The following is a 26,668-nucleotide window of genomic DNA, read 5'->3' on the forward strand; positions in this document are numbered from 1 at the left end:
TGTGATGCTCATACATTTGGCACTAAGTTGGCATCTTCTCTGCTTTTGTGCATACAAAGACAAATCTGCACAGCTCTGTTTATCAGCCTCATGGCGTGTTTCTGGCTGGACAGAAATACAGCATATTTTCTGTGGCAGAATGTTGCCTATCCCTGAAAATGTTGAATGTGAGGATTTCTTTGAAGGAATAGACAGACAGACAGACAGACAGACAAGCAGAGGGATGGAGAAAAGGGGAATAGGGGAATAGGAGAAAGAACAAGGTGAAAGATCAGTCAATAAAAGAACCACTGAGCCAGAAGATGTGGGACACCCTCAGGAGATTTCAGGTGGGCCAGTGATAGAAAAGGAGGCCATTGAAGAAAATTCATTATCACACACCAAGGAGAAGTGGATACTGAGAGGGTCAGGGTGAAGAGGTGGGGGGAGGGAGGAAAACAGTGACAGAAACCAAGACAATGATCTAGTTAGCAGTAGTGAGGCGAGCGGAGGTAATTATACAGTAGAGCAGTGAGCGATGGTGAAAACGATTATATTATTAAAGTGAAGAAAAAGTAGGAGAGTCACTACAGCTTCCTGCAGTGACGGGAAAATTATAAACAAAGATGCCAAAGGGAACATTCAAGGAAAATGTACAATAATTTATGACTGTGAGCTTTCCTCGATACATGCGTGTTTCATGATAGCATTAATCCATTTCCTTTGCGTACATTCACACTTTGCATAATATTCTGCTGAACTCAGATGCAGCCGTTGGTGCTTTATGTTATTTTATAACCACCTGTGATTTGTAAGGTGTGACAAATGACTTTGAATGCATTCAGAACGTTATATAGTATACCAGAAACCTTTTAAATAATTCATTTTGCAGCCATATTGACGCATAAATCAATACGTCTCACACTAAGATTCATTAAAGTGTTCTATTTTTGAAACCTGACTCTTTAATATTCCTCCTGGATTCCAACAGTGAATCTGAAGAAAAAGAAACTGACTGAACCTAAATTCTCACCTGAGTTTGAGCTGTTTGCGGCACGGCACAGTGTTCCTCATGCAGGTGCCGCTGAGAGGGTCCACGTCCTCCACGATGACAAACGGCGCCTCCTCCAGAGTGACGATGGACAGGTGGTCCTCACGCTCCTCCGCACCCGAGTACAGCTCAAAGCGAGGCCACACATGGTACCTCATCGTCAAAGAGCCTCTCTCCCACTTGCCAACCTATGTGAGTGAGTAGGAGGACAGCTTTTTGATACAGGATACTGTAACAGGTACGTCAAGTGGCAAAGAAAACGTGACAGACAGATCAAAGCGGGTGAAAAAGATAAACCAGAAAAAAAAAGGCAGAAGATAGTTTAGAGAAAGAGAGGAAGGAAGGAAGGGACATTACACAGAAAGGAGCAATTGTAGGAGAGAAAAAAAGAGAAGATATTCACCCTGTCCCATTGTCTATCCTTGTCTAGAAGAATTATGACAAGCTTCGGGAACATCTGATGACCCTCCTCGCTGAAGGACAGGTTTCGGCCTTCAAAGGTCACATTCATCAGGTACCTGAGAATGAGTGTAAATTAGTGTAAATTAGATAAATGAGTATCTGTAAGCAGAATTTTGACTTTAGATTTATATATAATTAAAGGTCCAGGGTGGAGGATTTAGTCGGGAGTTTGCTAACTGCAAGCAACTAAAGACCACTTGTCTGCATTGGCAGCTAGAAATATGGCATCTTTTTCTTTAAAACTACATTAACTTTTGCTTTTTCTTTTTGCCTTGGGGGAAGCACAACAACAGTAAACACATCCAAATGTTTTTTTTCCTCACACATCCAGGAGACACACATTTACTCCAATATTCACTCACTCTGAGCTTTGTCTTTGGTCTCCACCTTAACAGGAACATTTGGCTCTTGAACAGCTCCACTGTATTCACCAGCTACTTCACTGTCTGTCTGCTGCTTGATGCTGACCAGGTAGTTTACATTTCAGCAATTTCTAGAACTTTTCTGCTGAAAGCTCCAGCTGGAAACAAGATTCAAGAGAGCTTGAACCATAAAAGTGAAGTTGTGGAGGAGCTGAAGCAAAATAATGAGATGAAAGGCGCTAAAATGCTCCATGGAGCTGAAAGATACTGCAGAGTTGAGTTAAAATTCTCTGTGGCTTCATCTTTGCAACATCTTTCACATTACACATGATTGAAAATTGATTAATGCAGCTTTCAAGGCTACAACACAACATGGTCATCAGCACAGCACTGCTATCACAGTGTAAGAGGTGATAAACTTCTCTACAGAGGTCATAAGAGTAATGTATTCAGTATTCAGTTTAAAATAGTTGGAATGCTGATGGAGAAAGTGCACATATGAAATCAAGGATTTTAAAAATATCCTCAAATGTCTTGAACATTTGAATATTGAGCCAAAACATTTCAATCACGAAGCGTACTCGGCTGGTGTTTGTAATGAGTCAGTGCTGTCAAATATTCAGTTCAAATACTTGGCAGTGAAATAGTAGTTATATTAATCTGTGAAATGTGTCGATACATGGTCCAGAAAATAATGTCTGGCTACGTATAATATCATACACCCACAGGTTTCACACTATGCTTTTCAACACATTTGCTTTGTTTATGTTTGATTACTCTTTTGGCATTTTATATATTGTTATGTATTTTATCATATGTCTGTATTATACCTTTAGAAGAAAGATACTCTTTCAGGTCCTTAAGCCAGCTGTCACTGCAGGTAAAACACCCCAATCGTGAAAGGACATTCCAGAGAGCATCTTCTCTTAAATCACTTCTGCAAAACCATTTTAATCAAAGTGCCTTATAACAGGTTTATTTTTACTGTACGTATGTTTATGTGCTTTGTATGTACATTTGTATGTATTTGTGAAGGTGCTGTAGAAGCTCAAGATAACAACTGTTTGAAACATTCAACAGGTGAACAGGCTAATTAGTAACAGGTGATCCTTCCTTGAAAGGCTCAGCTGTTCCCAGGCAAGGATGGGGTGAGGTTCACCACCTAGCAAAACACATAATGTATAAAGGATATTACTATGTGGCCTCACAATTTGTAATTTGCTAATTTTTGCATCCTGATTTTATTTGCATTTTTTTGCAGCGCCCAAGCTTTTTTAGAAATAAGGGCGTTATGTAAATTCATATACACTGTATTTATGCATGAAAAAAAGAAACTGAAAAAGCAGAATCACAGGGCTCTAGGAGAGGGACAGTTTGTAATGCTGCTGTTCTGCTCTGAGTTAAATGATCCAGTGTTCCCGCAGTTTCTCAGTTAATGTAGAACATTTCAACGACGGCCCAGTTTAAAACTTGGTAAAGCATACGGCACCTAATCAAATTAAGAAATATAAAGAAAGCGCACCAGGAAGCTGTAAGAATGAAAGTGACAGAGCAACATTAAACTAGGACTGAAAGGTGGAAGAGAGGAAGGAGTACGGTGCATTAACCGCCTATGCGAAAACACATCATCATATATGTGTGTCAACAAGTGTACGGCAGTGGCAGATTCTCCCCGCCGCCTCCTTTCCTCACTCTTCCTCGTCCCTATCTGTGGGCTGCCATCACCATGGAGACGCTCTGCCTCTGAAACAATCCACCAGAGAAATAAATACTGAGGGGCCCCGCGTGTGTATATGTGCGTGCAAACTTTTTTTAAAAAGGAGTGCACAATTTACCCACCGTCATCTCCAACCAAGTCAACGGTGTGAAAAAAAAAAAATCTATTCACAAGTGAACACAATAAACGCAGACAACAGATGAGCAATGTGGCCTGAAACTTACCCAAGATTTTATCGCAAGTACCTCCTACTAGAACATTCAGTACCTCTATCTGTAACGTCTTCAACTTTATTTATATCGCACCTCTCTCTCTCTCTCTCTCTCTCACACACACACGCACCCAGACCTAAGTGGGCTACATTCTTTGAGAAAGTCAATAATATGACACAAGTCTCCATGAAATGCTTATTGCTGCATACTGGCTGGTTAGCACGCTGAAAATGCTGTAATGTACATTTAACATGCAATTAGCCTGCTATACATAATCTCGGTGTGAATGGGGAACCAATTAGATCAAGGTGGAGGCTCGGCAGATCTCGACCTGTTGCGATCTGGACCTCAGGGCGACCCATGTGACCAGTAATGGCCTCAGTTCAGCTAAGGTACGAGGACAACATGAGTACAAGGGCATTATGTGACATGTTGATTTCTATACATATTTCTATACTATATTTTCAAATTTCTGTTATTCTTAACTAGCAGTATTTGCATTTATATCTTTCTGTATAATTCTCTTCTGTTTACTGTTATGAACCAAAACAGCCGTGCCAGTTCCTAGTTGATGAAAACATCAATAATAATATCTAATAATAAACCTGATTCTGATTCTGACTTCTTGAGTGGATCTCTCAGTCAAGTAATAAAAATAGAATTGCATACACATAATACAAAGATGCTCATATAATAAATAAAAAAATTAGACAAAAAAGTGACTGAGAAAAGTACTGTGACATCATACTGTGGAGAGCATCATCTTGTCATGTCCACGTATACGCAACACCAAGATGCATTCGGGCTCTTAACACCAGTATAATGTAATGTAATGTGTTGCCATGGCACCCACAACCACAGCAATTTTCATGCAATCAGCTGCGTTGCCATGGGAACAGTAATCTCGCCCAAGAGAGGCTAGTTGAAAGAGAGAAAAGGAGTATTTTTCTGTCTAAACCTGAGTGTTTACCCACTTCCCCTCATGCTGTCTTTCACTCTCAGATCAATCTCTCCATCTCACCTCAGAGCAGCGCGTTGAATCACACATCAATGGGACTCATCTGCCCGTACATTAACCTGTGCCTTTACAAAGACTGATGCATGCTGAAATTTTACAGCAGAGGAGGCTGCTCTGTTTATCATTTTGTATCCCTGTACTATTGATGTAGCTTTTATGTGCCGTTTGATCCCTTCTGATGTCAGAATTCCCCTCTGACTCTGTTGAAAGAAGGAGAAGAAAAAAAACCTTGTGTGGCTTCATCACAGCCATATGCAGCGCGTGTGTGCGCCTCGCTCACCAACTGTTCCCCAACTAATCACTGGCTGTGAGCGTAATTTATTTTTTAGTTACAGAGACACTGACACAATACCCCTTTTTTCCTTCTAAGATCTCTACAGACATGTTTCATAGACATTTGATATGATTTAGTTTTTATCTCTAAGTGAAGCTGTACAGGGTCACAAATTCTCTGTCACTGCAATGCAGGGATTCAAAAATATATATCCCTGCTGTGCACGTGTGTGAGGAAGTGTATGGTGCATGCACGCAGACACACATGTACATACTGTATCAGGTTTAGGTGGATGACTCATAATCTGGGATGACTGCAGAAAACCTGCCTCTGAAGAGTTACCAGTTACTGATGAAATGCATACTACACACTGCAAGTGCTGTAGGATGGATATAGTGTCTGAGTGCAGCACAACTACAGAATATGGTAAATTATAGTAAGGCATATGAAGTATGGTGCTGGTACACTTCAGAATAAGTGTTCACTCCAGAATAAATCAGACAACATCTTTGTGATTACAATCAAATTAAAACTCATAATCTTTTCTAGAGCTGACACAAATGCTTCAAAGCTTTTACCGTTTCCATGACAATCGATGTCTAAATCCATACTAAAATGAAGGAGACATTGCATGGCTGCACCAAAAAAGGATGCACAAGACTGGTAGTGTGCGAGAAACCCCCACCAGGGCTGCAACAGTACAATGTGTCACTGTGCATGTTATTCCACAATTATCATCAGTTTCAATGACCCTCAACAGAATGAAAACAGACGGTTTTTTTGTGAAACAAACACTGAAAAACATTTGACTTGAAAAAATTGTTGTTGCCAATATTTTGAAACAACTGGATCATTTCAGTTTTCCTCAAAGTGACAAATAACAACCAAAAGGGACAGAACATGAGTTTATTCAATCATTTAGTCTATAATATAATGGATTGCCACTTAACCTTCATTTTCCTGGCTGACTGTGTGCCCGGTGACCAACACAACAGTACAAAAATAGTGAGGTGTATAGGGAGGGAACTAACAATATACAATATATCCCTGCCATCCTACTCACAAATGTTCAACCATCCCTCACTCCTAATTAACTTCAGCTACTACAGGCTGAACAGGTTCACGTGTGAGTGTTCGGGAAAAAATCTAACACATTTGAATGAGCATAATAACGTCATTAAAAATCTATTGCTGTACCATCCTAAAATTGTATTACTTTTTCAAAAAGATATATTTTCTAGATATTTGGGAAATGGCTCTGGCTAAGAAGGTAGAATGGGTTGTCCAATTATATCATTATCAAATTAATGTTTTAATGTTGTTAAAATAAGTAGTGACCACTCATTAGTTTACAGAGTCTGACATCAAGTGTGTCTATAGATATAATCAGACTGCAATAGAGTCTATCATAAAAGAGTGTTAAAAGAAGAATATGGATAATAATTTTCATAAGACGCCAGTTTGTAAATTATTTATTTCATTTTTATCTGCAAATCAAAATCTTTTCTGCAAGATAAATGTGTGGCTTTAACTCAAGTTTCCACTCAAATGTAACTTTAGAAATATCCTTTACTGGAGTAATTTTTACATAACACATTCAGAACATTAAAAAAATTAACTCATCGATTATTCATCGATTCATGCGTTGCTGGTGGCGAGGCTCTGATATCATAAATACACACAGAGAGTGATGTGTACTGCACATAAGAAGAGATGTGAGGCTGAGAATCTCTTTGAGCTGCAGCCTTTAATAAGTGAGTCTACATGAGCTCCATGTGATCTGGGCCCATGAGGACACCTACTGAGAGGGAGACATCAGACAGGCTACCTGTGGTGTCTGGAGAGACGGAGCAATGTATCAGAGAGCCCCCTCTTATTTCAAATGTGAACAAGGGCTGAACAGGCAAGGACACTGACCTTCTACAGTATTCACACCTCAAATACTGATATATACTTTTACTGTTGCTTTTTCACTGGTCCTTAAAATAATGTGTCCCTAACAGCACATTACTCAAAGTTACATTCAAAGAGAAAAGGAGGTAATTAGGCACACAGTGAGAGAGCTTTCAAAATAATTTCTCTGATGATCTCATCCTACTTGCTACTAAGTATTCTTCGACGCAACAGGAAAACCCCACTGACAATTTCTCTCCTGATTTGCCACCGCTCTCTCTGGAATTACCTGTTGTGCTAACAATGGTCCTATATTTAAATCTTTCCATCTTACTTTTATCTTCAGTGGAAAAGGAACAATCTGCATTTAGTCCCAGTACAAATAAATCTACAGTAGTCACAGGTATTTATTTGCAACAGATATGATCAGCAGAGACGGAATATCAAGCTTATCTTTGCCCTTTTTCTGGCGCTGTGCAATGAAGCTATTCTAAGTAAGTAAGTAAATAATTTGTCTCTGTTCAAGCAGTACTCAAACACTGTTCAGTTGGCGTTGAGTTTGAAATAGAGACTAAAATCAAATATATAAGAAAGGAGCATCTGTGACATTGACACTGGCCTCCATGCTGTTTTCTATTGCTACCTTTTTTCACAAGAAAAAGAAACTGAAAAGGCAGACAGGAAATGCTGTCTACTGGCAATGGGAAATAAATCATTCACCAATTTCATAGCAAACTTACTGATTTTGGTGCAAAAATGTTATATGTCCGTGTGGTGGACATTATTTCTTTTGATATGGGATTATTAACAAACTTGGAGAAAGGTTGACTGCAAAATAATGTAAAATTAGAATATGCATGTATATAAATATACTGACTGCGTAACAATGCAACAGTACTCAAGATTCTCGAATTAAGGAAAGTAAAAGCTGAGCCAAAAAAGACAAAAAGGTTTATGCAAACACAAACTCAATGACCATTGACAGAAATTAACACTTCGTAAAATGCACAGCTCTGCAGGGTACTGCTCATGTGATAAGGTTTTATATCATATAGACATATCTCCCAATACTAGCTTATTGTAGATGAATCATATCTATATAAACGTTGGCTGATAAGGAACAAAAGATTTCACTACAAATATATCTGAGGTCAGCAAAAATGTCTCACTAATCCAGCATAAGAAAGTCTGTCCTGACTGAATGAGAGGAAATTTGCTCTCCAATATATTGAAAGTCCCCCATCCATCCTATTTTAAAATAAAACTAAACCTGTATAACACATGTGCAGCTGTGACCTGATGAATATTCCAATAAGTAAAAGGCCATATGAAATATATATGAAATATAATATAATAAATGAGCAAAAACAAAATTATCCACACAGTGCAAAGAGAGACCTCAGTGGAAACGATTACTAAATGACACGACGAGGAGGAAACACGGATGTTTAAAAGTTCTACCCCACTTCCATTAAAAAAAAAGAATCATTTGTGCTCTGGATGCCCCAAAGAGAAATTAAAAAGCCTGCAGACCTCTAATAAACAGCAGCAGGATTTATTAGACAGCCGCTTTTATTGTTCCCATTAAGAAATGTAATAATACTGCCCTCCGCTTCAGGAAAAGCAACTCTAAAGGTGAACTAGGATGTAATATGTTCACCTTACATGCATGAGAGGCAGCACGAGGGTCAAATGGCCTGCGGAGAAGGTTTTCCACAGACTGAGAGCACGCAGCCAGCTAACAGACATGAAGACAAATGTCTCATCAGATCACATGAAAGCAACACAACAAAATATTAATCATCTCTTACATCATATATACCAGCACAGCATTTTATATCAGCACTGGGATTTGAGAGGGAATTCGAACGCACATACGCAGTCAAACAAATAATAAAAATCATCCCTTTCACTGCAACATCCACACACACAAATAAGCCCCTTAGTGCCTCATCCAAAACCACTTGGAGCACATTTTCTCATTATCCTAGCGTTCCTGTCCTCACTGTCTGCCAGGAAACAATGGATGGCCTCTGGAGCTCTGCTTGTATGAGTGTGTGTGTGCTTATTTGCGCTTTCAGTGTATGCATGTATTTATGTATGAATGTGTGTGTATGCCCCATAAGGTCAAGCAGCCCCTAAACAAATTTGAGAGCGTGATTCACTGGGGCCTCCCATCTCCGTCCATCAGCGCTGACAGGATGGCATGCTTATCCAGCGTGCACGCAGCCCACTGTGGCCTCTAGCGATAGAGGACCACGCAGAGACATATGGCCTTATTATTGCTTCTGTCTCAGGGGGTGAGGGGGTGGAATAGGTGGAATTGTGCGTGTGTGTGTGTGCGCGCTGCTCCCCTCCCTCTGGGGTCAGCACCAAAATTCACCAATCCAAATTCTCTACCTTTGCTCAGTCGAATGGATACAAATGAAATGGCTGGTTAGAAAAGACACACACACTCTTCCCTCTCACACACACAGCAGCATCCCAGACGTGGGCCTGTAGGATGATTGAGAGCTAACCCTGTGTCTGATAGCGCCCTTTGGGGACTGAAATATTCAGGGCTGTGTTGTGTGTTATTGTTATCTCCGTCCTCTTGCTGACAAAATCCTAGACGGCATGCATAAGTGCCCAAGATACAAAAAACACATGAAAAAAACAGAAACACGGGTGAATACAGGAACAAAATTTACTGTAATACATCAACCTCAACCTGGAGATTAATGCAGCAGTGGCAGGGGAGGTTGCATAATGTTTCCCTAGGTTCTTTGCATTCCTTAAATTCAAACTGACAGTGGAAAAAAAACAAACAAACAAAAACATAGAAAATGTTAAATATTACGGAAAAAAACGAGGGATGAAAGGCAGGCAGGTTCATGGTTTTGTAAGGCATAATTACAGTGAATTAAGAATGAAATATCCAACTATATTCTTTTATGAGATTAAGCCTCAAATAGCACTTGGATGTCATGCTATAACAACACACGTTTGCATTTGTGTTGCTGTGTGTGCTAGAGATAACCCCGCTCTTGTTGCTTGGTCCTGTTTTCATTACTTTGGTTGTCCCCCGAGCATTCAATTAGCTGTGGAATCTCTGATCAATGTGAACAGTAAAAGTGTGCCCTATGAAGTTAAACGGGGATTAATTATTGAATACCAGTGCTTCTGCTTGTTCTGTAATGTGCCAAAAAAGCAACAAGGAAGTTCAGAGGAAAAAGGGGAAAGAAGGATGTTTTTCTTTAACGATGGCTGTGGGTTAAGCTAAAGATAAGATGAGATGTTGTTTTAAGTCTGGGAGCTAATGTCTCAGTTCATCTTTTTATTGGATAATTAAACACATTCTGGCTCTCCTTAGGGAATGTGTCTGCGTTTCTCTGTAATTGTGGTCCATGTTGCATGTGTGTGTGGCCGCACATTTGCGGGATTTATTTTGATACTTCCCACTGCGCTTCAGCAGCTGAAAACCAAACTACACTTTTTTTCCCTGTTATTTTACAAGCCGGTTCCTTCGGCTCTGACTCATGAATTAAATAAAGATTTCATCTGCTTTTGTTCAGCCTGTCTTTCTGTATTGTGCATGAATCCCCGCTCGTTTTTTTTTAGCACCAAACAAATTTCAAAGGCTTATAAAACTAGGTGAACAAAGCTCTTTTCAGAAAGGAAGATTCTTTCCTGGACCTGATGGGCTCAAAACTCAGAACAATATTTAATCAAAAGCGCAGTATTTCTATCTGAGGTTATGATTCAAAAACAAACCTGTTCATTTTATTGAGCAATTGGTTGCCTTATCTGACTCGTACTCAACTGCAAACTCTGCACTTAGTTTCTGTTCTTTGACAGCATGTAAGCAGTGTGTGATGTTGGGATAACCAGGCAGAACACCTGGTAGCACATGCGCTCCATGTTCAAAGGCTGAGTCATCAGTCGCGATCCAAGTCTGATTCCAATTCTCTATTTTCCTTTCTATATACAGTTTTCGTAACATATAAAGGCCACAAAAGCATTGTACCATGAAAACAATGGCAGCCTTAACATTAACATTCCCAGTAATGTTTAAATGATTGATCCTTGATTTCACACTGTAGTAAACAAGAGCAGCTTTCTAACAACCATTGGTTTTGTTAGTTGAAATGACAACCACTGTCAAAATTTGTTAGCAGAAGCTCGCTAGATTAAAGAGATATTCTGGCGTAAATTTAATCCATGGTCTAACACACCAGATTTCTATTGAAAAGAGAACACAGCTCACCACTCTCCTGCAGCAGCTTGCTCGTTGTGGGGAAGCCAGACGAGTCGATTACCGAGTGCAGTTAGAAATGCTCAATTCCGTTCTTTTCCCTGTCAGCTCTCGATAATAACTGTTATAAACTGGTAGGCAAGACACATATGAACTTTGAATTGCATTTACACGGTGGAATAATCATACATTTTCATCCTTGAGCTGCGGAACTCTACTGCACTTGCAGGGCTTCCCCACAATGAGCAAGCTGCTGCAGGAGAAGGGTGAGTTGTGTCCTCGTTGTAGCTAGCAGATGTTTGATGCCTCGAGCTATGTGCTGGGACCCTATTTGCACTGTCGTTGATGTTTGGTGATGTTCTGGGCATTTTTTGTGGCTATGAGTGACTTTTTGATGGCGGTTTCCTGGTGGAGGCATAGACTGCAGTGTATTGTTATCATGCGGTCTTTTCTGAGGTTGCTAAAACTACGTAAGCTAGCGGTCAGAAAACTTGATCTCTCGAGGGGGGTCTTACTCAGTGTCACGCTGTGTTAGACCATGGATTAAATTTACGCCGGAATATCCCTTTAAGCTAATTGCAATATCTGCCTTCATCATGTTTTTCTTTTATCTATTAAAGCCATCGTAGTGCTGAATGACATCACGACAACCAGACGCTATCACAAGCTTGTGTCAAACATAGAGTAAGTTGTTCTACATTAAATAGGAGAGGCCACATCACAATCAGTGCAGAGGTGTATCACGCTCTCTTTTCTTTACAGAGCATGTGTGATTGTCAGTAGACAAGACGATTTTACAATAGTTAATCAACTGCGGATGGCATTGTACTCCAGTAAAACCAAGTTAGGTATATATGTGTGAAACACTGGTTCATAGTTGCTATTTAGGCGATTGCTGCAACAGTGTTTTGCTGTGAAGCTCCAGAAATATTTTGTGGACTACGAGACTTCACCTGCCCTTACATCAGCATGAGGGTGAGTAAATAAAGACTGAGTTTTGAGCTAACTTTTCCTTTAACAGATATTTTTCTAACATAACCTGTAACCACCTGACTAATGTAGTTATCTACAATAATGACATCCCCCTTGTGTTTGGAAATAATGCTGTGTTACTACTGTACGTAGTCAGCTGGCACACTGATTTGCAATTTATAGGAGACCAGAAAAAGTTTAAATTCATTCCTGGCACACTGGCTGTTCTGTGTTTAGTTCTGTTAAGACTCTTGATGATTACTTTTACTAAAGAATGCTTCAACATGGAGAGAAATTCCAACCTTGACAGACCTTGGAGTTGGTAAACTTTGATTGGGAAAATACTGTTCTGGGGTGTGATTTTGCACGCACATCTGAAGTTTACCCATGTTTGCATTCATCTATCCCAGCCCTGCTGTGTTTTGTCACATGTCCCAGTATTAGTGACTCACTTCAGTATTTCTTTGGAGTGGCCGGTGTTGGAGCTCTTTTTGTCAGGTGTCCCGAGGCAGCTTGACTTTGGCATAGTGTGTGGCCCCCGGTCCAGTATCATGGTGGAGGTTGCCGTGGCAATGACAGCCACTGCATCACGTACCCTGGCCTCGATGTTGTAGTCCCATTCGTCATATGACACCGAGATAAGCCCTGGGAAAGACAGAGAGAGAAAGAGAAAGGGAGAGAGAGTGAGGTGAGACGAAGGCATATATTCCAATGAATCATATATTCCATAGCAGAAATAGAAAGAAATATGGAGAAAAATGAAAAGGAGGGGGAGAGACAGGGAAGTGTGAGAAAGAGAGGGAGGACACAAATAGGCAGGCAGAGGCAGGGTGCAATGAAAAATAGCCCGGGGGGGGAAAGATATACAAAAATGAAAGCATTTTAGAGGAGGCAGAAAAGCGGCAAAAACACTGAGACAAAATTAAGATTGCAATCATACCTACAATATTTTAATTTGTTTGAAGCTGAGTGGAGCTATATATTTTGCTATTAAAAGAAAAAAAAACTCAGTTGAGAGTTTGAGTTGAAAACGTGGGGGAAAAAAACAGCTGAATATGAGCTTCAGATGAGACCATGCTCATCCCTCAGCTCATTTTGTTATGCTTGGCTTTCCAACCATGAGGAACTGCTGGCTATCAGATGTCAACATCCATTTCTTACACCCATAAACAACAGCGTTTTCAGGTCACTTTGTGTTGCTGGTTTGGATTATGTGTGCACATTTGGAACCTGCACTGTAAATCTATTGGAAAAAGGCAAACCTGCATTTTTCAGGCAGCCTCGGAGTTGAACTGCAGGAGGTAATGCTTTATATAAACTGCTGTAAAAAGACAAAGGGGTTTCGTTCCTGCCTCTTTACAGTCGACTCCAGTGAGGCCGACGCTCACTGTATTATTAGAAGTGATAGTCACAGTATAAGAATAAAAGATTGTCCATCCACGTTCATTTAATTTATGTGAGGCATTGTAAGATAAACAGAAATTATCACACATGACTGAACAAACTCCAAAACAAATGATGAACTCCTTTACCTGAGGTTACCACAAATCAGTATGCACCCGAGCACTGACTGGCACAGCGTAGTGCAAATACAGCAGGAGAACATTTGCATATATGCAAACAAGGCCATCTGTCTCTTGTGCCCACATTCTAATACAAAGTTTTTTTTTAACTTTACCACTTAATATTTCAGTGGCTCAGTTACAATTCATTGTAAGGAGAACACCAGAGAAGTTCCCTTAAAGGGTAACTCATCATTTTACACATAAAGTGTGTTTAAAGGTCTCAGGGAGTAATACTGCATATGTGAAAAAATAGTATAAAGCTTTTTGTGGCTCCTGAGGTAGCTGCATGTGATCTGATAAATTGCCTCCAGTGATGTCACTCAGAGGCTTTTTGATTTGGGTATTGTAGGAGACAGGTTTTTTTTTTTTTGTTTGTTTTTGTTTTTTTAAATATTTTTTTTTGGCCTTTTCTGGCTTTATTATCTATAGGACAGCTGAAGAGTGTGACAGGAAACAGGGCAAGAGAGGGGGAATGACACGCAACAAAGGGACCCGGGCCAGGACTCAAACCTGGGTCCGCTGCAGAGCCTCAGCACATGGGTCGTGCGCTGCCAACCGAGCTAAGCGGCGCCCCGTAGGAGATATTTTTTGAAAGCAATCCACTGGTCTAACATTGTACTCCTATAACATTAATAGATTCTTAATGGACCAATCCTTGAATTCGAACAAGAGATATCACCTTTTTATTTTGTTCTTCCTTTTCAAATCCTGGGTGCCTACATTACTTGTAATGCAACCTAGCTACAGATTGACATCACTGGAAGAAATTTACCAGATTGCATGCAGCTTCTTCTGGAGCCACAAAAAGGCTTTATACTACTTCTCATATGCTGTGGTACTCCATGACTTGTAAACACACTGCAATGTGTAAAATTAGTAGCATTGCACTTTAAATTAGTTTGAACCCACATCTGAACATGCTACATATACTGCACTTAAGAAGTTACTGTATATTGATATTAAACATTGATATAATATACTCATAAGTTGACCGGGGCTGATGTATTCCCTAGTGCTTCCGGAAATATCAAAATTCAGGAGATTAGGTGTAATTTTATTAGAGATACTCGGGTCAAACTTTCAACCTGCTGACACGGAGTACATGATACAGTATAAGTGCCCTCTTCCTTGATTAAAATCTGTGAACATCACTGTGTGAAACTGTGGGAATTTATTTTATGTAAGGTAACCCAAGGGTGTTGATTGCTATGACACAGCCCACAGTCACTGTATGTGGAGAGCAAGAGAGAAGGTATTATTTGTTTACGCTTTGATTAAAAACAAAGCATCATAATTAATTTGGTAATAGTGACTTAATGTTCAAATTTTGACATGTGGCACTTTCTCTACAAAACATTAATTAGCTGTATTTTTTTCAAGCAGCAATGATGTGATGCTCTGAGCATATGCGATCTCTATTTAATTCCTGAAATGAAGAGATCATATCCTACTGATCTGCGGCCGGATTCACAACGATATTATGAACTGGTCTTTTATGTTTGGAGTTAGGCCAGTCTTAAATGTACCCTTTAAATTTGTCTAATCCAAGTCAAACAGTTTCACAAAATTAGCCAATTTTAGACTTATTATAAAAGTAAAATGTTATGTACCCCTAACCAGGCTTACTATGGACTTAAAGCGAAGTTTAAACCTTCTGACCAGTGACACTAACTGACAATAAAAGAGTAAAACATGACATTTTTATTTGGCCAGAAATTATCCTGACCCTGACTGACAGGTTAGCAGACGTACTGCGTTGTGATTTTTTGCCACAGGAAGTTTTTATACTCACGCACTAACAAAATTATAGCAAATTACAGCAATCTGAGGCGAGTCAGATATCTGTTTTGTGAAACTGCGCCCTTGTGTTTGTGTGTACCTGTAGGGAAGACTTCTGGAACATGGTCTGCATCTCCGGCCACTAGCGAGGGCACAATCCAGGTGAAGCCGTAACCCGTGAGGCCTACAGAATGGGCCACCTCGAAGATCGTGGATGCCTCCTCCTTTGTGCAGTAGAGCATAATAACAGGACTCTGCAGTTTCTTCAGCTGGTTCTGGATCTTGGCATCTCCGTCATCCACTGACATATCCAGTAGGAGGACTTCTTGTAACTCCCAGCCCACAAAGCTGTTCTCGATGGTACTGCGGACCTAGATGGGAAAGGAAGATGTGATTTTTAAAAGTGTAGGCCGCAGTTGTTAAGAAGAGATACTGGAACAAAACTGACTGAGATGTCTCCTCCTCCAGATCCCAGATTGCAAAACTGTTCTGTGTTTACACATCTCTTGAGAGCAATACGCAGTGGCCGATATTTTTTTTTTTCAAAAGCAACAAGAGCAACATTAGATAATCTCTTTTCCTTAAATGCACAGAGGAAATTCTCAAGGAGATAGTGTCTATTCTATTTCTTACTTGCAATCCACAAACACATCACCGCAGGGTTAACAGATTCTGCGCTGCAAAAAGTGATTTTTATGATTGTGATTGCCGAGCTTAAAAATGTTTTTGTTTTTATGCTTTAGGGTCAGAGAGTATTCGCTGCTTCTTAAGTGAATCAATGCAGGGAATCATACAGGCTGAGGAACAGGCAGAGCAAAGTACTTTACATTAGGTGCATTTCATTATGACACTTATTTGTGTATTAAAAGAAACATTTTGTATGCTCTATATTTGCTTGACACAACACAGTAGAATGAGATTTATGATGCTAATAACAAACTGTTTTTCACTGCTCAAGTCATTGGGGCTTTGGTATCATATGTTATTTTGTGCAGATATGAAGAGACAGTAAACTGTAGCAATTGATATTAGACTTTTTACTTTCATCAGAAAGCTAATGTGACTATTTTGCAATGCCTCTCAAAGTCGTAATAAACCCTCATTCATCACCCCCATTTAAATGATCAATACATGTTTTTTTTTTCTTAAACCAGATTGCTACCCTTACTTTGTTCAAAGGAAACAAACAGCCATTGCAGAAATATTATAAAGAAGTAAGAGTATCTGACTTTCAATAACTTTCTTATTCTTTTCAGATGTCTGTCTGATGTTCAAAGTATTTCACGATCTCATACCATACCCTTTCAAGAGTCTGTTCTCAGCCCTGGAGATAAGGACGCTGAAGCCACACTGAGTGTCTGCATTCAAAAAAGACATGTTCGGCCAATCTGCCTTTTCCATTAAAGCAATCAGAAAATGGAACTCGCTGCCCACTTACATCAGACTCTGCCAAGCCTTATCATTTTCAAAAGCTTGAAATTATGGCTTAAAACCAGACAATCATGTTCGCAGAAATAGCTGCTTTCTGCTAGGATCATTTCATCAAATTGTACAAAGTCCTCTCTAAATAAACAACAAAATAAATAATTAAAAGAACAGTCATCTTATCAAAAGATTAAAAAACAAAGTGCAAACTACAGTATCTGTCAGGCCTGTAATAATGGGTCCCCAAAAGACAAGAGTAATAATACCTACAGTGCCTGGGACCCAGAGCTAAAATGATTTTCTCATTTGAATCCATGGTTGAAAAAGTTTACGGCCATTAGCTGTGTAAGTAATAATAACTATCCTGCTGGTTCTGGAGTCAGTTTGCATCAAAGGAATACATTTATCTTCTCTGTAATTTTCAACCTCAACTTATTACCAAGTGGTGTATCGTATATAAAGATTTGCCTTGGTGATAATGTAGCAGATAAGTTGTATACACACCCACTGCTATATGGTCATCAACATTATATACTGTATACAAAACATACATTGCCAAGTCCACCTATCAAAAAATAGACCTTGGGCTTGTAATCTTTCCCATAAGTAGCTCACAAATATTGGTAGTCGCAGGTTGCAGTCCTCATGCTTGTTTCTCAAGTGTAGTTGCTTCTTTGGGCTTGTTTATGTTGGGCTTTTTGATAACCTAATTTCCCTTGGGGGATTAATAAAGTTGTCTGTCTTTCTGTCTGTCTGTCTCTCTGGTGGGGGACAATTCAAAGGCACTCTACAGATACTGTAAATTTGGTGTGAAACAGGTGTACATCATGCAGATCTTCCTCAAGATATCAGCTTTTACAATAACAATATAAAATAATATAATGCGGTAACCTATTTAACATAGTAAATGTAAGGATATTATCAAAATACCTGATATTGTGTTATATTACTTATATCACTTAGTTACCTAGTAAAAGTAATTACTTTTACCCCCAACAATGTTTACTGATACTTTGTCTGTTCATTATATGCAATTTATATTTAATTTGCTGTTGGCCAGTTGGTTTTATTTATGTTCCTCAGGGTTAAAAAGGAAAATGTAAAAGTCCAAGGTACAGCATTTTGTCAATGCTCTCTTATGAAAACAAAATAAATTCATACATACTATTCAGAATAAACTGACCAAGTGGCCTATTGTTTTCTCACTTTAGGTTAAGACGTCTGCATTTAGCTATTTAAAGATAAATAAATAAAAAAGAATAAAAGTAAACCTTGTTGCTTCTTTTGGGGCAGCTTCCATAGACCTGGTTTCTTGTTTCTCTCACCAGATCTGGCAACACTGGATACTGCATAATCTATGTATGTCTTTATCAGAGTGTCTGGATGTGTTATTTACCTTGTTGACAAAGTCTTGGTAGCCAGGGTAGTACGTGGTGACTATGGAGAAGATGTACCAGTCATACTCCTCCATGATGTTCAACATGACCTGGGCCTGCTGCTCGATCGACGGACCAAATTGGAAAAACATGGAGTGGTCGTCCTGGAAACCAGAGAGACAGAGCCAATCAGCTAACAAGGTCATGAGTCATACAGCATGAGCGAGAATTGGAAGGTAGGGCATAGATGATTATGGAGCATGTCCAGTAACTGCTCGCAACACAAATATAGTCCTGTTTATAGCTGGGACTTGTGCATCTGCTGTAACTTCATTAGGGCATCTGCAACAATATGACATTTTTTCATCAATTTATTCTATTTGTGATGTTTTAATCTGAGACATTTAGTTCTTTGCCAAGCAAACAAGGGTTGTGAATATTCAAACACACGGTTGAGGTGACTCATTCATTATCAAGAAGCCCTTGTTATAGCTATGTTTGCACATTTAACAGGTAAGATGCCAACTGGTTGGATTATAATTATTGTGGGGTGCCAAACGTGTGGACAGATCTCTGTCAAAACAGTTTTCTGACAAGGAGTGAAGAGGAAAAGACAACGTAAGAATAGCTCTTGGAGCTTCAGGAGCCTGATGTCTGGTGCCATGGATAAGTCAAGGTCACTCACTCATGTAAAACTGCCAAGCAACTCATCAGGACACAGAAGTCAAGATGTATTATTCAAGAATGTCAGTGACCGTAGGCGACATGGCAGAGGGGCTTTAATGAGAACAGCATCAAGTCATGGGTCCTCTGTGTGTCCAAGAGTGAAATACATTGTTGAATGGTGAGTGAGATGACTAGAGGTGTTGGATCATACTTAAACACTGGCTGCTGGTTAACTCTTTCACGGCCCTTAAAGCAGTCAAGTAAACGTTTAGACTGAAGGACCACAACAACATAGTGGAAAAAATGAAAACAGTCACATTATAAAATGGATACCACTCTCATGGAAACAGGTACAGACTTTTTCAGCGAAATACTGATGTCAGCATGCTAACATGTTTAATCATGATGACAATGCTAATCAATCACTATCTTAGAGAATAAGTATACAATATTTGCTATTTAGCACATTCAGAAAAGCACCATAACCCTTCGGATTCATCCTCCGAGGACCATGGGTGCCAAACAAACAGCAACCCATTTAATAGCTGGTGAGACATTTTACTCTTAACCAAAGTGGTGGCGGAAAGACTGTCATTACTATCCATAAAGTGAAATGACACCGTTAAATCTTACCCATTTAAACCATCTAAAATGTATAAATAAGTCTGCATGCAAAGATTTTGTTACAAGGCTGTTAAGTCACTAATTGTTATGATTATTGTCGGCTCAGCTTGCACACTGTATCCCCCACAAAAATAAGTAAAATCGGATGTGTGTGAATACCACAGATTAAAGACTAAAATACAGATGAAGGGAGATGAGTTTACCACAGTTTATTTATCCTTTATTTCTGCAGGAAGACCTAATTATTACAATTAATTATTCAATATACTTTTACTGACTTGTTGTTTTAGTTTAAAAGGGTGATTAAATAAAAAAATGTTCCCCAGTAAAATGTAAGGTTAAAGTGACACTAATATGTTAATGTGTGCAGTTTTGCATTTTTTGTTTTTATTTTTAAGTTATACAAATATTTTGATGATAATTGGAATAATACCATGAATGGCAATTATGTTGGACAGGATAATTGTGATATGAAATGTTCACATCGTACCATGCCAAATTGTCATGTGGGGGTCAAACAAACATCTTAAGTGGGATTTAGAGGTGTTGGCATAATTCTTTTACTTTGGAGAAGGCTGGATGTCTAGCCCTGCATTCAGTCTTAATGCTAAGGTAGGCTAAGAGTCCTTTAATTAATACAAAGACATGACAGTGGTATCAATCGCCTAATCAATCCTTTTTACCTTTGCTGTATACCAAAGAATGTGATAAAAATCCAGGCGAAGTCAAGGACCTTCCACAAATCACCACATCGTTAGTGGCGACTACACTACTCTTACATCAGTTATCTCTCAGTCGCATCACTTGTTTTGAAGTATAAAATTTAAATTGTGCGTTTTCACCCTTCATTGATTGTTACTCATGGCTCCAAGATCTGCTTACACTTGCATGCACTACTACACTCTGTATATTTGCAATTTCATGTTCATGTGCATTTATACACATACATGTATCCATCCACATGTGCAATCAGTCATACATGTTAGTCATGCAGGAGGGTGAGCACCCATCGAGTTAGGTGCACTACCTCCACTCTACATCAAAGCCCATCTCCCCCTTCCTCCACTATTTTACCCAGGGGGGCAGAAACGATCTGTTGCCTACTTTTCACTGTAATGAGGTAATAACACCATAGAGTCAAGTGATGGTGCAGGAAATGGCAGTGGTGGAAATGAGAGGGGAAGAAGAGTGTGTTTGTGTGTGTGTGGTGTGTGTGTGTGTGTCTGTGTCTGTGCGCGCGCGCGTGCGTGTGTGTGCGTGCACGTGTTTCTGCTCTGGCTGAAAACAGATGTTTTACCTATGCTGACAGTAAATACACTCCAATCTCTTCAGAAAGGTAATGAAGGTATTCTCACGCATGGACAACAGCTAATGCACTATTCACCTCTAACCTCTCGCTTCCATCAAAATCCATCATTGTTTGAACGTTTCAGCCTCAACACGCAGCGTTTAAAGTGAATTGTAAAGATGAGTGCTACACATAATTTACCCTGACATTATGATTCCATCTGTGGATCAAGTCATCCTTTAAGTTCGCTATCCATTCTCACGTCTGTTCACCACACAGAAACCCCCTCCTGTCTACACAGGATGAAGCTGGTACTATTCTTTATTTTTCTTCCTGAAAACCAAAACTAGTAAGAGCTGATCACCCTCTCAAATTTGGTTTGAGTAGCCAAATCTGATTGAGCTCCATTGTTGTAAAAATACATCAGAGAGATGCATAATTATGATGAACATGGCCAATGTAGTTTATTTTAAGTTGATCCTACATACGCTATCATGTTGCTGTATATACTCCCCAGCAAAGGTGATTTCTACTCCTGCCTGAGTGACATGTGTTCAGGGGAAATTACTGAGCCTCTCCTGACAAATGATTCCAGCATTCATGAGTCGTCTTTAAAGATTTGTGGATGGGTGCCAGAAACTTTAAACTAATTTTATCAATAAAGCCTGTAGGAATTAAAATGGGAATTGGCTGGGTGCTCACAGTAGGTTGCTTTCTTCATCCTTTTATCTGTTTTACGATGGCAGAGAACAACAAAATCCAACAAAAAACCCATCTCGAGTGTTTTAATTAAGAATAGTAAGTAAATTCATATCAATGGTTTCAAAGTGAGTCTCATTTTCCACCTTTATTTAATTTTTCTCCTTTTATGTCATGACGTCCTGATGTATAATTGTCAGTTTAGTCTCTGTTTCATTACATCGCACATCACACTTCCCCCTCTTGCATCTTCCCCCGTTTCACATTGCTCCTCTCATAGGATTTGTTGAAAGTTTGAAAAAAACAAACTTCTTTTCAAGCTGGGATTCCAAAATATGAGCTGCAAAGGTACTGCAAGTGGGCCACAGCAGGTCATTTATATTTACATTGAAGTTTTTTGTCTTCAATTGTTCGATTAAGTTTAAAATTGACAAAGAATATTCTTGATTAAATATTTACAATTAAAAGTACTTAGAACTGATAAAATAAGGTAGTTAAATCATGTGTTACTCTTCATTTAATTGAGATATTTTTATCCTGTGATGTCTTGAAGTTTCCCATTAATGTTTGCCATCACTTAACCTAGCACCGCAGGTTAAGGTCTGTTGGTCACATTGCAGGAAACATTTCAGGAGGGCAAGATTACCTGATTGGGGAACAGACTCCAACACAACATTGGCACTTATTGTATGTCCCGTCAGAATATTTTTTTTATTTTTAAATGTGCTGTGTTGTTCCTAAGTTAAGGAATGGCTGCTTGAAAGGCTAAACATATTTCTTCCCTATCTTTGGTGGTATCCCATCATAAAGATATTTTGCTTTCATTTGCCAAAATGTTGAGGTTTTTCAGCCTCCACTTCACTCTACAATGGAGGTGAATGGTGTGATTGAACTTACACTTGCATGCAGTGGTACACTCCATACATGTTTGTAATTTCATGCTAACCTGGATTCATACACATGCACATACTAAGATCATCCATCCACGTATACAATCAGTCTGGCAAATGGTTATCTTATAAACTGTATTCTTTTAGTCATCTTAACATTGACTACTTAAAGCATTTAGCATTCCTCCACCAGTGTTGTATTCCTGTCAGTGAAGGACAGACTTTAAAACAGCACTTAGACCTGCATGTGTAATTGGACAATTATCTGAATAAATAAAATAGACCTATCCAGACAAAGTAGGATGAGAATGTCCAACATTTTCCAACTGATTTTGCCCAACTGCTGATATATGCACATTTTTTCCACCTATCTGCAGAGGACATCAAGTCTTTCCTGTAGTGAAATTAACATCTCAGAATCTCATAGACAAATATCTGAAAACCTTCACAAAACATGTCAGGCAAAACTATCTGCACCACTAGAGGTTATTTGGTATAAAATATATTTTTTGTTTTGGGTGAACTGACTTTCCTCAGCTTGACAGTACTGTGCAGATACCACCTCTCTTTTCCATCACTGAATTACTCCGCTGTTCTGGATTGTGCTTTTTTCATTTCCTTTCACTTTCTTACTCACTCAGTATCCAATTCTCCTTCGAACGACCTAAACTCCCTCTTTGTCTCGGTATCGCTCTCTCCTGATTTTTTCTTTTCTAAAAGTGGGTTCAGAGAGGTGTAATCACTTGTGAGACCAAAACCTGCCATTCAGAGGGATCGTGAGGGCACTGCTTACTTTATTCTCTCCTTCTTAGATTACAGCTACTCATCATCTCATTCTACTTTCTCTTTCATATCCTAATCATCCCTCTTTAATTTCTGTCCTTTACTCACATGGTATTAGTGTCATATTATACTCGCTCTGTCTTTTTCCTGACCCCCTGACTCACTCTAGCCGTATCTTTTCCACTTTGTCCTATGCTTTTACATAATGTCCTGCAGCTCCATTAGTACATAACACAGAGGTGTGAAGTGTCCTGCAGGGTGCAGTCTGTGTGTGTCATTACTGGAGCCGCCCCCCTCCCCGCCTGTTTGCTCTCTTGCCTGTCGTTTCACATCAAATACAACTCAACCATGAGCTCGACAAACTGGTCTGCCACCCAATTTTCAGGCCCCATTTTTCGTGTCTCCCGTCTATAAATTGCAAGTTACTGCCTGTGAGGTGGCTCACATTTTGACATTTGTGCTGTCAGATTTGGTTAGAAAGTGTTAAAAATAAATACAGGGTGGACGGGTATGAACGTGTCTCTCTAGTATCAGTTAAAAATATGCTTTTAAAAAAGTAAATGCGTGTTGAAGGTTTCTTTGTCCAATTTAAAACCTTTTGGTGTCTGACAGTTTTAAGCCGTCATCCACAGCGCTGGAATTGGTAGCTTTCCCTGTTTCTCTTCGGGGAGGATAGATATAGGTTACTGACCAAACACTCTATAATAGTGATTACTGTTGGAATGTAGAGATGTATAAAAAATAATTTTGTTTCGCACAAACTTGCTGTTGTGATGTCATTCAGTTCATGTTGGTTTTGATAAAACTTACTGCTGACGAAGAAAGCAGGTAAAGCTGGTACAGAGAAAACAGAAACGTGAGGCAAGCCAGTGCACATGCTTTAAGGTGGACAATTAAAGCAATATCAATGTAAGCTAACTGTTAAAAGCAATTGTGAAGGTTCGAGGTTGGATTGGAAAGAGGATTCTTCAGTGTTATTCTCAGGTCATCAAATATAAACGACTGTCAAACTAATTTTTATCAATAAAGCCTGTATGAATTAAGATGGGAATTGGTTAGGTGCTCTCGGTAGGTTGCTTTCTTTGTCTTTTTATCTGTTTTACAATGACAGAGTACAGCAAAATCCCACAGAGTTGTATCTCCAGTGTTTTAATTAAGAATTTTGTATCAAATTCGTATCAAAGGTTTCAAAGTGAGTCTCATTTTCTACTGATGTACCTTCAAATCGCCTTTATTTAGTTTTTCTCCTTTTATGTCATGACCACCCGATGTACAATTGTCAGTTTAGTCTCTGTTTCATTATAATGCACATCACACTTCCCCTTTTGCATCTTCCCCCTGTTTCTTTCTCATCCTGAATCACATCAAACACTGCTTTGGTGTTTGAGCCTCAGCACAGAAATCCGAAAATAGTCTAGGTGTAGTGGCACTGAATCTGCAACAGTTAGCTGTGCGAATTAGCTCTCCCCCTCCCCCTTCCCCTCCCTTAAAAAAAGGCTGGTGGAGGAGTGAATCATTTGGGAGGCTTTATTCAACCTTTGTGCAGATATGGCACCAGAGAGCTAGCTTAGTAACACAAACCTCTGTCTCATTGCTGCTCCCGGAGGTACTGTAGTGCAGCCTAACATGTGAGTATAACCTTCTGTTCAGACAGAGACTCAACACTCTCAGTGAACTCACTGGAGGAATTGCAATGTATATTAATGCACACACTCATCTGTGTAAATAAAACAGGAAGTTTTCTTTTCCATTTTTTTCCCCAGACTGATCCCAACAGTGCTGCTGTCTCTCCCTCTCATTGTCAGGTTTAAATGAAACATGTCTGCCAGTAAACCGTTGGGGGCTGTTGCATGATTTAAAGCCATTAAGACAGTGAGCGTTGGGTGCGTTTGATTTTGCTCAGATTGCCGCAGACACTTTTCCAGATCCGTACTGCCTCTGTGGCTGCAGCTGCTGCGTCAGTGCGCGGTACTGTACGAGAGCTGAGGGGAGCGAGCCTCAAGCAGGAGGGCTGAAAGGATTTGGCAACTCATCTCCATGTCATGCCAATGAAAGCCTGTCTCCAATTAGATTTGCAGAGGAAGAGCGACATATCGGCCCACTGCTCAACAAGCCCTGGTGGGAGAGGATTGGAGGTTAGAGAGACAGAGCGAGAGAGGAACAGGGAGAAGGAGAGAGAGGGAGAAAGAGAGAGAGAGAGAGAGCGAGAGAGAGGCAGACAAAGAAGGGTCGGGAAGGGGGTGCAGTTAAGGCTGAGAGAGATAGAAAGGAGCCTCGCTTGAGAAAACAAGAAAAACCCTTAGAACTCACAGAGACCGGGTCTCAGAAACACACACACACAAGAAAGCACACACAAAAGTGGCAGCATACACATCGCTCCCAACACTCAGCTTTTTCCACTTCATCACACTCGTCTTTCTCCACCTTTCATCTTCTTCTCTCTGTCTATCTCTTCTGCTCGCAGTATGGGCGCCAGCACTGTCGCTGTCAATCCTCCACAGTTTGAGCCCCAACGTGCTTCCTCATCATATTTCTAATCAAACAGACACACTGTGTTAATTAATCCCATATTCGGCTGTTTAATTATCAATGACCCTGTTACGACAGCTCTTTCCTGGGCTTCATTCAGTACACTTCATTTTAAACATCCCAAAATGCTCTGATTGAATTACTTTGGCTATTTTTGTGGAGGAAATGATTTCAGAAGCGCTGAAATGTAATTCACTCCCACAGCAGCCAGTAGAGCGATGATGATGGCATGGCTTTCTATACTGGGACACGTCTGGATACAAGGCTGAATTTGAGATCATATAATGTGGTGAGCAACAACAAAGATGGACTTTAAAGAAAAAAGAAAGAAAGAAAGAAAGAAAGAAAGAAAGAAAGAAAGAAAGAAAGAAAGAAAGAAAGAAAGAAAGAATGTATGCTCTGAATTTCTTTAAAATCTAACTGTGTTCAATTACATGTGCTTTGGTCAGGGTTTAGGCACAAAAACCACTTGGTTATGGTTAAAATGGTTAAAATACCACAATCACAGAAATGGTCAGACTTCTGTGAAAAATAGCCTGTGTCTGTTGTCACAAAAACCCTGAAAAAAATTGCAAAAGAAATGCTTTTAACGCAACAAAATCTGCTAGAAATATCCCTGGGTGTCCTTGAAAATGTTGACGTGTGATTGACACTGTGGTCAACGTATGGCAGCCTTGTTGGCAGTATTAACACGGCCCTTTGCCAGTAAAGGTGACCTTCACAAACAAACAAGCAATTTTGTGAAACAAAAATCTTTGCTGAATTTGACAGTGTGTGTCTACTTCTAAATAGTTTAAGCATCTCAATATGAGTACCAAAAAAACAGTTTTCACGTGAGAGAGCAAGCCAATGGTTCAACTCGTCCCAGGA

At 39.6% G+C, this 26,668-nt stretch overlaps 1 protein-coding gene across 8 annotated transcripts in view; it reads right to left on the minus strand.

Moving 5' to 3' along the window:
• The window catches only part of grin2bb (glutamate receptor, ionotropic, N-methyl D-aspartate 2B, genome duplicate b), a 105,680-nt gene that overhangs the window by 27,146 nt on the left and 51,866 nt on the right, over window positions 1–26,668 (minus strand). For all 8 annotated transcript variants that reach the window (XM_037099398.1, XM_037099434.1, XM_037099453.1 and 5 more), the window contains 5 exons: window positions 18,340–18,483; window positions 15,619–15,889; window positions 12,627–12,819; window positions 1,434–1,548; window positions 1,013–1,218 (listed from right to left, as the gene is read on the minus strand). In XM_037099398.1, coding sequence (XP_036955293.1) covers window positions 1,013–1,218; window positions 1,434–1,548; window positions 12,627–12,819; window positions 15,619–15,889; window positions 18,340–18,483 — 929 coding nt within the window. The remainder of the gene's footprint in view (window positions 1–1,012; window positions 1,219–1,433; window positions 1,549–12,626; window positions 12,820–15,618; window positions 15,890–18,339; window positions 18,484–26,668) is intronic.

This window comes from Acanthopagrus latus, chromosome 1 (assembly GCF_904848185.1).
Source record: "Acanthopagrus latus isolate v.2019 chromosome 1, fAcaLat1.1, whole genome shotgun sequence".
In the NCBI taxonomy this organism is placed as follows: Eukaryota; Metazoa; Chordata; class Actinopteri; order Spariformes; family Sparidae; genus Acanthopagrus; species Acanthopagrus latus.